General features: G+C 42.7%; 3 protein-coding genes across 3 annotated transcripts; 2 read left to right on the top strand and 1 right to left on the bottom strand.

Moving 5' to 3' along the window:
• The first annotated feature begins 274 nt into the window (after positions 1–274).
• gins4 (GINS complex subunit 4 (Sld5 homolog)) lies at positions 275–3,830 on the top strand. Its single transcript, XM_072387007.1, has 8 exons — positions 275–484; positions 571–657; positions 1,684–1,797; positions 1,888–1,985; positions 2,072–2,160; positions 2,265–2,355; positions 2,490–2,594; positions 2,876–3,830. The coding sequence occupies exons 1-7, from the start codon at positions 386–388 to the stop codon at positions 2,584–2,586; spliced, it is 675 nt and encodes a 224-aa protein (XP_072243108.1). The 5' UTR covers positions 275–385; the 3' UTR covers positions 2,587–2,594; positions 2,876–3,830.
• Positions 3,831–4,788: 958 nt separating this feature from the next.
• On the top strand, positions 4,789–6,060 carry ppp1r3c2b (protein phosphatase 1 regulatory subunit 3C2, duplicate b). Its single transcript, XM_072387006.1, has 2 exons — positions 4,789–4,883; positions 5,035–6,060. The coding sequence occupies exons 1-2, from the start codon at positions 4,864–4,866 to the stop codon at positions 5,897–5,899; spliced, it is 885 nt and encodes a 294-aa protein (XP_072243107.1). The 5' UTR covers positions 4,789–4,863; the 3' UTR covers positions 5,900–6,060.
• A 428-nt stretch (positions 6,061–6,488) lies between these two features.
• On the bottom strand, positions 6,489–11,702 carry LOC140309180 (phytanoyl-CoA hydroxylase-interacting protein). The gene is made up of 5 exons (XM_072387005.1): positions 11,510–11,702; positions 9,226–9,402; positions 7,830–8,004; positions 7,538–7,655; positions 6,489–7,447 (listed from the first exon to the last, which is right to left on the bottom strand). Exons 1-5 carry the CDS (start codon positions 11,513–11,515, stop codon positions 6,901–6,903), a joined length of 1,023 nt encoding a protein of 340 aa, XP_072243106.1. The 5' UTR covers positions 11,516–11,702; the 3' UTR covers positions 6,489–6,900.
• Positions 11,703–11,871: the final 169 nt, after the last annotated feature.

Genomic DNA, 11,871 nt, shown 5'->3' with positions numbered 1-11,871 from the left:
TACTTCTAATGTCGGGACTTCAGCTGCAGGGGAGATGGACATGTACCGGAAACACGACGAAAACCCAGTTTCAGTGTGTACAAAGTACAGCTTATCGCACACATAGTTTACCATCGGTATCCACAACATACAGTCTGTGACGAGATTTGCCTTACAACCAAAACGCAGGAACTGCATATTATACATAATCTCGCGAGAAGTCCCAGAGGCGCGAATAAACAAGAGATTTTTCCTGTACTCATCGCTGCTGTGTTGCTAGAAGTTGTCGCCTTATTACTTAAAAAAAAAAGTTTTAGTCTAAGTGGCTTTACTTCGTTATTTAAACGTTCGACACACATTTGGACAAAGAGCATTATTTCAACAATTTACTTCGCAAAGCAAAACTATGTCAGACGCTTTGTCTGATGACGGCAGCGACGTCAACCACGATGATAGCCAGGAGGATGTTATGACCCCGGCGGAGCTTATCGCCAAACTGGAAGAAGTGAGCTCTTCTTAATAACTTTATTCTACAGGGAAATGTTACGCTATCATTGTCTTAATAGTCGTGTTCGTCTGTGTGACTCGCAGGCTTGGCTGAATGAGAAGTTCTCACCCGAGCTGCTGGAGAACAAGTCAGAGGTGGTGGAGTGTGTGATGGAGCAGCTGACTCATATGGTAACTACCCGGGGAATACCTCTGGCTCTGTGTGCTGTTTCAGATAGTCAACAACACACAGATGAGTTAACCTGCAGTGGTGGAAGAAGCATATATGTAATTGCTTAATTGAAACGTAGAAACCTGTGCTGAAAGGCCGTACTCCGTGGAGAGAGTGACTGGAGCTAGTCATGTGCAGTTTAACATCTCATCAGGCGTCATCCACGTCATGGTGGTTCATTGTTTGAGTAAGATTTTCCTGTTTTCTAAAACGTGAACATGAAAATGTCACATGTGTAACAAAGCCCAAGACTTCCCAGCTGTATAGGAAAAAAGAAATAGTTTGCTCTGTGTACGGTGGAAAAAAAACAAAAAGGCCCATTTAATTTTCCAAGAGCGTATGGGATGCATTCAGTGTGATTGTGTTGTGCGAAAGAGTGAAAACCCACAAAAAAGATCACTTTTCAGTGTAAAACAGATCAGTTAATAACAATGAACAGAACCCGGAGTAGGATAAAGCAGATTTTGATTGAATTACTTTAATCATTCATTGATTGTACAAGTTACTTTGACCGATTGTCTTTCAGTCAGTATTCTGCTTTAGTATTAGACTGAAGAGATTAGTAAAAGAACCAGTTACCAGGATACCTGCATACCTGCATGAAAGACGTTATTTCAGACTACAAGACAAGAGAACGTAATAAGAAGCAATACGATAACATCAGAGTTTCTTTGACAGTGTCCTCAAATGTGTACGCTGGGAGTTTTATTTATAATCTAAAACCTTAAATGACAAAGAAATACGAGTTGGTTTGCTGTACACTGCTGAGCGACAATCGGATATTTCAAAGTGACACGTGCTAAAATGACTTTAATTAGTTTAAAGTTGAGGAGACAGAGGTGATTCTGATTACTTGGATATGCATTCATTCAGAAGTCATATCAGTGGTGAACATGTGACAATAAGTGTATTCTGGTTACCCAGTCATGTAAGAACAGAATCATAAACAGAATCTGTTTCACAAGCTGTGACCTCTCCACCACCAGGAATCCAACTTGCAGCGAGTGAAGAAAGGCGACGCCAAGGCTGGCATCCATCGCATGGAAATAGACAGGATCCGCTTCGTCCTCAGCAGCTACCTGCGCTCCCGTCTGCAGAAGGTCAGTCAGCTGGACAGTGCTAGCCGACGCTGTCGTCTCACTCCGTGCCCTTTCGCAAAATAACCAGAGCTTCGTGCTGTCTGTGTCTAGATTGAAAAGTTTTTCCCTCATGTGCTGGAGCGAGAAAAGACCCGAGTTGAGGGAGAGCCATCTCTGCTTTCTCCTGAGGAGTTTGCCTTTGCCAAAGAGTGAGTATGGTAGGAAATGACGCTCTTTTAATCTACTGCTCGTTTTATAACCCTGTGATTAACAGATACGTTCATCTGGCATCCAGGTACTATGCTAACACGGAAACCTATCTAAAGGCTGTAGCCCTGAAACGCATGCCCCCAAACTTACAGAACGTCGACTTGCTCAAAGCAGGTGAAATCTCCTCAGTGACTCTGTACATTCTCTCGTCTTGGATGGCCCTTGCTCAACATCTCGCTGTTTGTTTTGACATTTTTATCGGCCTTCTGTATTCCCAGTGCCTGAGCCCTGCTTGGACTCCTACGTGTTCCTGCGGGTCAAGGAGAGACAGGAAAACCTCTTGGTTGAGCCTGAAACTGATGATCAGAGGTGCTTAATTCCACATTTCTCTTTATGTGACGTTAATAACCCAAGCTTCCAGTAGGTGGCAGTGTTACCTTTCCACCCCGTGTTTCTGCATGGATAATAAGTCGCCTGCTATCGTTCTGTTTCTTTCTTGTCAGAGAGTATGTTGTGGATCTGGAAGAGGGCTCTCAGCACTTAATGCGGTATCGCACCATAGCACCACTGATTTCAGGTGGAGCTGTGCAATTGATTTGAACATTTAGGTAAGTAACAGTGAGTCTTGTGAGTGAGACAGGGCCATACTTTTTGTTGGCTTCTAACTCTCTCGCATACTCTTGTAAACACTTCAAGAAATTAATTTCTGCAGATCTTACATAACTGCACCTATTTTTAGCTCTTGCTTTCTTTTCTGCTGTTTTTTTTTTTTGTCTCTTGGCAACAAAGAAAAGATGACTTTTTTTGCGTTTTGCAATATATCAGAATTGCCATTTCACTTCATTACAGCAGGCAGTTGGATACAACTAACACACTTTTAATGTTGCAGGTTGGTCTGTTGCCGTGGGTGTTTTTTTTTTTGCTCCAGGGGATCACAAAAATGAGCATTTACTTGTTTTTGTGACCGAACTGTGATGAAGAGGGAGCCGCCGTCGTCTAGAATGAGAACTGACTTATGTGATGCAAATGCATATCTGTTATGGACACCATGGCTTCAAGACATACGACTCTGTGTTTCAATACAAGCTCCAGTCGGGTGAAAAGTGACAGCTGAACCCTGGTTCCATCCATAATTTTGGTGCATTGTGTCTGCGAGACAACAACATCATGTGCAACCTCCATCATTCTTTGCACTGCATCCAAATGACACATCACTGGAGCTTTACTCTGCTGCTCAATAACAGGGTGCATCAGGTGACGTGAAGGTGAAATCTCATCAGTTCGCTTGGCATCGCTCTTGCTGTCATGCTGACGTCTGTGTGCATGAGTGAAAGGCAGTTGTTTTTTAGCCTTAATGCGACTGGCAGTCACACTTGCAGTTTATAAGAAATACAGTATGTTCACATTGCTTCTGTGCACAGTTACTTCAGCTACCAAATTTATGGCTGCATTTGATATGCTTTTCAACTTTACCCTTTATGGGATGAACCTCATCTTCAGTGAGCTGTAATTATATCGCTAAAGCGTTGTTATGTAAGAGTTTCAGTGGAAGCAATCAGTGCTTATTGTTTGCCCACTCTCAGATTGCTCAGTAATTAGAACTAATAAGGAACTGAGAGAGAGGTGGCTTATCAAAACTGAGATATGTCTGCACACTTTTGTCTTGACCTGCGCTGCTAATCCAGCTCATATGGAACGCATCGCTCTTCAGATAATACGCTGTTTTCATGTCAAGCGTCTTGGTCCTCTGACCTTGGAAAAATGAAATCATGGTCTGGATGTTGTAGCGTGTTTCTGTTAGACCTTTGAAATAGTTGGATGTGAACTTGAGAAAATAAAACTTTGGAAAAAAAATGGAAATGATTGTATTTGAGAGTATTCTCTTATTTATTAAACACCACACCCAACATCATTTGATCTATATCAGCTTTCCATGTCTTATCCTCTTATGGCAAAAATATTTTTAAGCATTTAGGCTTTCATGTGATTTTTGTATTTGAAGTGTTCAAAGTGTCACTAAATTTGGTGTTCAAATATATCTCTGTAAGTTTCTCATATGTTTAGGTTTTGTGCTATGTAATTCAATACATTCATGAATCTAGACAGATTAATGAAGCCCCTCCCTGGTTAAATGACTAACCCCCTGAGACTGGTTTGTAATCCGGTCCTGCTTGGCGTCACACATGCTGCTGGACTGCAGAACAGTGATCCCTTCAGGGCAGGACCCAGCTGACAGAGGTTTGGATCTAGGTCAGGTTCTCTGTGGGATCGGTGTCTACTGACAGATCTGAGAATAGAGTCCAGCGTGATTGGGATACTTTCCACAAAGCAGAGTGAAATTACCTACAGCGGAGTCTCGTATCCTCGTCCCACCATGTAAACAGTGGACAACACAGGCCAGAGGCTATAATACAAATAATACAAAGGCATCATTTTACTGCCATGTTCGTTCATTATTGGAATTTTTTTCATAACTACTGAAGACAAAACAATGTCGAATTGATCTAAAACATTAGAAGAGCAGAAAAAACACAGGCCTTGGCTGATTGGTCAGCAGAACGCGGTGGGTGGAGTAAACTACACTGCGGTAGTATAAATAGGACATTGTGGCGTGTTCTCCAAGAGAAGTAAGCAGCTGCATTCTCCAGCTTGTTACTCATGGGATTTTGTAAGTCAGATTATATTTTTAAAATAGTAGCCTATTTTTTTAGATTATAATCTTGTTGCACACAATAATCGTGCATATTAGGATTTATGACATATCAGCTTGTACCATTTTTCTCAGAATGTTGGTACCAATAAATAGTTTTCTGTTTTCCAGAGCTCCAACCAAGCATTGAGGATAAAGCTCATATTACTTATCATCAGATTACCAGCATGGAGATGTCCAGTCCAACGTAAGTGCCCGATGTGTGGTGTTTTGAAGCAGATTGATGGCAGTTTGTCAAACATGCCGTCATGCACCTCACAAACAAATTACAGGGTGTATAAATTTCATCACACATTAAGATATTACATTGATCTAGATCTGTGTTTGTTTCTTGCCAGTGTCTTGCCATTGGTTGGTCTGGGGTCGATGGCCCACTCAGCTGGACTTGTGGAAATAGCTGTCAGGCTGTGCTTGAACCAACGGGAACAGCTGTGTCCTCACGTGTGGGTCCCCATCCTTAAGCCTTTACGGCCTTGCATCCGTCCTCAGGTTTCAGAGCAGGTATCCTTTGACATTTTACGACAAACTCATCTGCACCACCCTTTCTTGGAATCTTTCTTTGAAGACTTGGATGATGACATTCTAATCCCAGTCAAGAACAAGCGTGTGGTTTTTGCCGACTCGTGGGGATACCCTCTAACGGCTGTGCGAGTGTTTTCCGATGAAGAGGAGCAGTCGGACCTCGGCCCGCTGCCCTCGTTGCAGGGTTTAGGAAGCATGATGGAGGATGGCTACAGCTGCACCGTCAGCACCTGCTGCCCGGGAACGCAGCTCAAACTGGGCTTTCCACAGCCCTCTTTAGATTTCCAGGCCTTTCGTGCCAAACTGGCAGAGAGTATGGTCATCCTGGAGAACTGCACCGTTAGTGAACAGGCCCTCCAAGGTACCGTACGAGTCAAGAACATCAGCTTTCAGAAGGATGTACGTGTGCGCATCACCTTTGACTCTTGGCTGAGCTACAGAGACGTGCCCTGCACATACGTGCAGAAACGCTTCGGAGGACCTCAGACAGACATCTTTGAATTTGACATAGCCATTCCAAAAGTGCTCGATGCCAAGAGGAAGATAGAGTTCTGTTTAATGTATCTGCCTGTGGGGCAAAGTAAGCCTTTTTGGGACAACAATAACGGACAGAATTACAGCATAGCAGTGTGTGTGAACTCACATCTCTGCCACGGGAAGAATCTAAGCGAAAGGGCATGAGTCATAACGCAGATTATTAATGGTCGCTATTTTTATCTTGCATACTACGTTAGTTGGGGGTTAGTGTGTCTTAGATGGTTTTTATTGCATTTAAAATTATTTTCACTTCAAATTGATTTTCTTTTGTTTTCTTTCAATTAAAAAATGTTTGTTGTTTTCAATTTTCTTATCCATTATTTCTTTTTTTTGCATGCTAGAGTCCACACTCTAGTGTCATGTCCTTTTGGCCAGTCTAAATCGTATGAATTACTATTACGCATAGTAGGACAGAGGCTAATCTTAACTTGGCTCTGTTTCAAAGACCACAGGCATGCTGTCAGGCAGTTACTGCAGGGATTTCACTTGCCCCATTGCCTTCCTCTTATGTTCAATAACCCCAACCCACTGAATGGTTTTCAGTGTCACTGCAGTTTGTTAAGTGGAAAGTTAATTATAATGAATTTGTTAATCAAAACTCTACGGTTTTAAAGCAGGAAAATATTAGGCAAGGATGAAATGTAGAATGCTGCTTAGATATTTGATCATTTTTACAATGTTTTAGGCAGAAAACCATCTGGCAGTGACAGTGTAGACAAGGAATCACAGGAAGTCAGAAAAATATGAACATGTAATGTTTGGACTCAAACACAATTATCTTAACAGTCACATCACATTTGAAGTTAAGCAGAAGAAGAATGCATCATGGGGGATAATACTGAGAAAACACGATTAGGACACCTGGAGAGAGCACTTATGAATCTCAACAGGTATAGAACAATTCTTTCAAATGTGTCTTGATGTCATCTTCAACACAGCAGTCACGTTTGGGCCTCATCTGCTACAGTAAGTTCATAACAGAGTCCTGAAATATGCATCGTCTAAGCCAACAATTAAAAAAAAACACTATACTACTCCAGGCAAGAGGGAAGGTGGAAAGCAGCTATGAAGCCCAAAAGATGACCTACACACAATGGGCTCAGCTGTTTTGTCTGGTCCAACTCCGTCAGTCTCAAAAAGACTTGTCAGCGTCCCACGCTGATGTTGCACACTTTGCAGCTTGGATCTTTCTTGGCGTCGGCTGTTGTCAGACTCATGAGCTGGTGGCGCCCGCTAATCTGCTCCACGCAGCCCCCTTCCAAATGAACTGGCTCCGTGAAGAGCACCTCCAGGATGACATCACTGGCATGGCAGTACAAAGGCTCCTCCCCCTGCTTCTGAGGGGCAGTGTACGTCAGGAAAGGGTTAGAGGCCAAGTCCAGCATTGGGAGGCGGGTGCGACAGAAGGCGTCGCCCTCTGTGCCGGCAGGAGCCAGCACCAGAACCACGTAGTGATAGGCTGTGTACATACAGTAAAAGTCTGCAAAGTACAGGCAGATGTTGGGGTTCAGCAGTTGACCAGCGGGGATCTGGAATCGCAGGGGACCGTATGGGGAGTCATTGGGGGGGAGCCCTGTGTCAAACTCAGTGTTGCAGCTGAAGAAGACTCCCTGCAGTTTGCCGTTGATAGGGGAGCCGTGACTCCCACTGTTGTCTTTCAGTGCTGGACGCATCAGTCCCCCACATTGCATTCTAAATCAAGAAATGAAAAGGATATAAATATTTCATTGTAGTGCTGTGAACTTAACTTTACAGGAAAGGAAAAAAGAAAGCAGCACTGACCTGACGAAATCAAAATATTCTGGATGCTGGTTGCGATAAAACACAGAGAATTTCAGCAGCCTCCCTGCAGAGCCTTTGGCCTTGTCAAAAAGCTGCTGTAGGTGTTCCATAGCATAGTCTGTAATGTGCATAATATTTTCAAACTTACACAACATTCAAATGCTAATGACAATCACACCAGCTGTGTGCCCCAAATCTTTGTCCTTGTCTTGCTTTACTTTGATCAAAGCTCTCATAGTCCATTGGACAGATAAGTGCTGGTATTTTAGCTGGATGATACGATAGGTCTTACCTCCAGTGCAGAACTCCACTACTTGGCTCCACTCCGACACCAGGTAGTCACTGTCTGGCTGTCGGACGGCAGTCTGGACAGCAACACAGTACTCAGTCCGTGGGCTCAGGAACCAGTGTCCCCTGACTGCCATGGGGAGAGGCACAGCCTTGGCCACCAGCTTGGTGGGAACATCCTGGTGGATAAACCATGAAAAAGGAGACATCAGGAGCAACACACTGGGCTGTAACTGGTTGCTGTGTGTTTGATTTACATTTTAAAGCAAGTCAAATGTAAACACAGTTGTTAGTCAACCATTTTTCTCCATAAACTTTGCCTTATTATCATGTCATTACATTTTGAGCCCAAGCTGCTGTAACTAGGATACATCTAATCAAATCAGCAGCTTTGTTTTGGCCAAGGCCTCAAGAAGCAAAGCTAATTACTGCAGGCTCAGAGGCCCATATATCCATGGCAACATCCCTGATGCAAGTTTGTTTGTGACACTTTGTGTACTGTAGCTATCCGAGAGAGAACATAACCATGATTCAGGAAGCATTCACACAGTCTCATCCCTGCTATGAATTCATATAAGCAAATATTCAGTTATCCAATGCAGGCAGAAACATCATCAAAAAGCAAATTTGGGGGGGAATAATGATGATGTTGCATATGCCTATATACCTTTTATGGGTTTTGGGGTGAGTGTAATTAAACAGCTGAGAGCTGAATATATTACTATGTTGGTATTAAGCAGTGATAATGTTTACCACGTGTTCACCATTTAAGTTTAACATGTTAGAATGCTAACATTCGCTATATGATAAAGCCCAAACAACAGCTGAGACTTATGAGGCTAAAACAGGCTAAAACTAATGTGGCTAAAGTAAACACATCTTTGCTTAATACAATGAGTTGTACATGATGTGGATGTAGGGTTTGTACAGATGCAGGTACAGCAGTAGAAAATACACATCATAAAAACAGCTTAACAACGGCAGTTTCATTAGATGTTTTTCATTTGTGAACTTACTGATGTGAATTTGAAGTAATTAAGATGAAAGCTTTTCTGTGATGCAGCTGAATTTGTCGGGTTTTGTCCACTTTAATGGAAACAATGTGCATATGAGTCACTGGCCTGGAGCTGATGACTGCTCATATTTTCCTTTTCCCTTAAATTGGTAGTGACTGAAAGGATACAACCACACTGTATTCAAACTATATATCATAACACAATCAGAACCATCTCTTAACATATTAAACTAGATAATAATTTTTCTTTTTTTGTGTGTGTGTATGTGTGTTTAGGCATGAGGTTCAAGGAGAACTGGTTGGACTTTGAAAAATGAATGGTCTGAATATAGAATGGGCAGCACAGGTAGAGGACAGTACATGAGGTCATGCAGCAGTTTCAGACCCTGTGTTTAAAGCGGTTGGGGTCCTTGTTTTCTTTGCGGCTCAGGTCAATGAAGAAGTGTGTAGCTCTTGCAGTGTCTTCAGGGGTCATGTCCCACATGATGCGGAAGGAGTCACAGGTCACCTCACATATCTGGATATTGCAGGGAGTCGAAAGAGGGGGGTCCATTTCGGTCATCTGCCGTCACAGAGATAAAAGCACAGTTACATTAAAGTGGACTGTATACCAGTGCTGAATATGGGCAAAATCTGCTTGAACTGGGTCACAAAGAGCAGTGAAGTTGACACTGGGCAGCAATAAAAAACACTATGGATGAACGTATCTCAAACAGAACAAAATTAACTTCTCACTGAGGGATGTGTGTGTCAATCTTTTACTCGCTGTCTTAATCTTTTTTCCCCTCCACCTCCCTTTTCTTGCTCTTAACTGGCATTTTCCGTCATTACACAACTCGATACACTCCCAGCTGAGTGAGTGGCCTCTGTTTTCTCTCTGCATTTCATAATCCACTTCCAGGAGTCTCCCAGCAACCACAGAAATACAGCCTCCCTCACCTTTCTCCTTGTGATTGTTGAGGAAGGGTTCATAAACAAACACAATTTCTGCACCTGTCAGCAAGTGTTGAAACTATGGGAAACATTTTTGAACATTTGTGCCTCTTTTTTCAAATGCATACAGAGAAGCTGAGTAAGGGAATTTGCAGCTTCAAGCAGCTTTTCTTTTTTTTTTCAGTAGAAATAGGGGGTTTAAGCATCAACAGCAGCAGGTGATGTATGATCAGATCTCATTAGTTACTTGCCAGCAATCTGATTTAGGTGGCTGCATATAGCCTTGAGTGCTGGGCTGGGGGCAAGCTGCAGGTTAGTCTGTGATTGTTTCATTTCCTTTCTCCTCCTCGCCCCTCGACTGATAGGAAATCTCTTCCAACAGCCCAGGTTTTGCCTGAGACATGTTTCCCAATAGTTTGCTTGTAATTTTCTTATGTCTTGAGTTTGTTGTAGCAATCATCTCCTTCACTGTCTAACAAAAGCATTCTCTGCCTTGTTTAGCTCACACAGGAACATCTCTACATCAAAGCAGCGCAGTGCGATTCTCTCTTATTAAAAGCGCTGCATGCTGAGCATATGCTAGATCACAGATGTGGCTAAAAATAACATATTGTTGTTTGTGTGATAGTACAAATGCCAGGTGTACAGTACAGTAGAGTCATTGTGTGACCAAGGGGTCTGCTGGGGTGTTCTGCAGTCAGGATGATGGACAGGCTGCACCAGCTCATTAAAGCCTGTGAACTGTGAAATTTGTGAGGCAGCTCGCTCATACGGGGACCGTGCAGGGAAGAGAGCAGTTGCATCACGCACGTGTATCTCCATGCCTCTATTTTCCAGCTGCTGTTCTCATTTCTGATCGTGGTGTCTTTTCAGTGACAGAAACTGGGGCAAGAGGAGATTCTCCCAGGACAAGTCATCGAAGCCCCACGCCCCTGCATGTTCACCACTTTTGGATTGGATACATGTGAACACAGTTCGAACGAAGGTTTTCATACCATTCACACAATTCCACTGCCCTCATTTGGAAATCATCCTGTCAGAAGACACGGGAGCCAATTATATCCACTAAGATATTGGCTTCGATGGGCAGCTGCTCCGAATAAAGCAGCTGGCGCTAACTGATAATTATAAGGATTACTCATATTATAAAGCATAATTTATCCAGACACGCATACATTGACTCGTTAGTGTTCATGTGTGATTCTCATCCCTAGCCGAATTCCATAACAAAAACAGATGATGCTGCTGCAGTAATGAATAGGAAGAGGGACACGGGGAGCAGCTCTTTTGTTCAAAGTTTCTTTTTTCTTCCAGTGAGAATTAGATCACATTTTGATAGCTGCATGACAGGAAGGAAAAAAAGGCTAAATTTTATTTACACAGTTTTTTTGTGGCAGCTGAAAAGGCTGCAGTCAGTCTGAAATAAATAAGTTCTATAGTCATGCTGCCAGAACGAGACTCCATGAGATACTGGGTTCTTCGACACTATCTTACCATTTGTTGATAATTTGTCATTGCAGCTCCATGAAAGACTCTCTCAGTCCTACATTGGTGGAATGTAATACATTCCCAAAGTTTATTTAGTTTATAGAGAAGCACAAATGAAATTTCACAGCATTAAAAAATTTGTGCCCCTAACAATTTCATAATTGCACATCTGGTACACTATGATGGATTATTTGCTTGGCATTTGGCACAAGTATCAATAAGCAGAGTCATTTGAGAGCATTCCTTACCTGCATAAGGGTTGAATATGTGATAGGAGCTGGTAATAGCTGGACTGAACTCCGCAATCTTCTTTTTTTCGTTCTTTTCTTGCCACTTCCGTTGCTATTGAAGATGGATCCCCCAGGAAAACTGATTCAGAGGTAAAGCGATCACACAGGCTCCTCTCTTCTTCTTTCTCCCGACTGTTTCTCTCTCCCTCTGTGTCACACAAACAGCCTAACCCCCACCTCCACTCCCTCCCCTCATCCCCTCCCAATCTAATTTTTTTTCTCTCTGAGCACTGCACAATGCTTACTTGACTCTTGTGCAGCCACACAGGATAATAAGAACAACAACAAAAAAGCAAATATGAAAAAAAGAGGAACAAAAA

This window comes from Leuresthes tenuis, unplaced genomic scaffold (assembly GCF_036924035.1).
Source record: "Leuresthes tenuis unplaced genomic scaffold, fLeuTen1.0.hap1 SCAF_6, whole genome shotgun sequence".
Classification (NCBI taxonomy): domain Eukaryota; kingdom Metazoa; phylum Chordata; class Actinopteri; order Atheriniformes; family Atherinopsidae; genus Leuresthes; species Leuresthes tenuis.
Note: the sequence above shows the minus strand (reverse complement) of the source record. Positions and strands in the feature narration are given on the sequence as shown.

Coding starts and splice junctions, on each gene's coding strand:
- LOC140309180 (XM_072387005.1), bottom strand. Junction 8,005..9,225: donor CCAACCGCTTTAAACACAGG/GTCTGAAACTGC, acceptor TTTATCCACCAG/GATGTTCCCACCAAGCTGGT. Junction 7,656..7,829: donor AGTGGAGTTCTGCACTGGAG/GTAAGACCTATC, acceptor TGCACATTACAG/ACTATGCTATGGAACACCTA.
- gins4 (XM_072387007.1), top strand. CDS start 386: ATGTCAGACGCTTTGTCTGATGACGGCAGCGACGTCAACCACGATGAT. Junction 2,161..2,264: donor CGTCGACTTGCTCAAAGCAG/GTGAAATCTCCT, acceptor CTGTATTCCCAG/TGCCTGAGCCCTGCTTGGAC. Junction 2,356..2,489: donor CCTGAAACTGATGATCAGAG/GTGCTTAATTCC, acceptor CTTTCTTGTCAG/AGAGTATGTTGTGGATCTGG.
- ppp1r3c2b (XM_072387006.1), top strand. CDS start 4,864: ATGGAGATGTCCAGTCCAAC. Junction 4,884..5,034: donor ATGGAGATGTCCAGTCCAAC/GTAAGTGCCCGA, acceptor GTTTCTTGCCAG/TGTCTTGCCATTGGTTGGTC.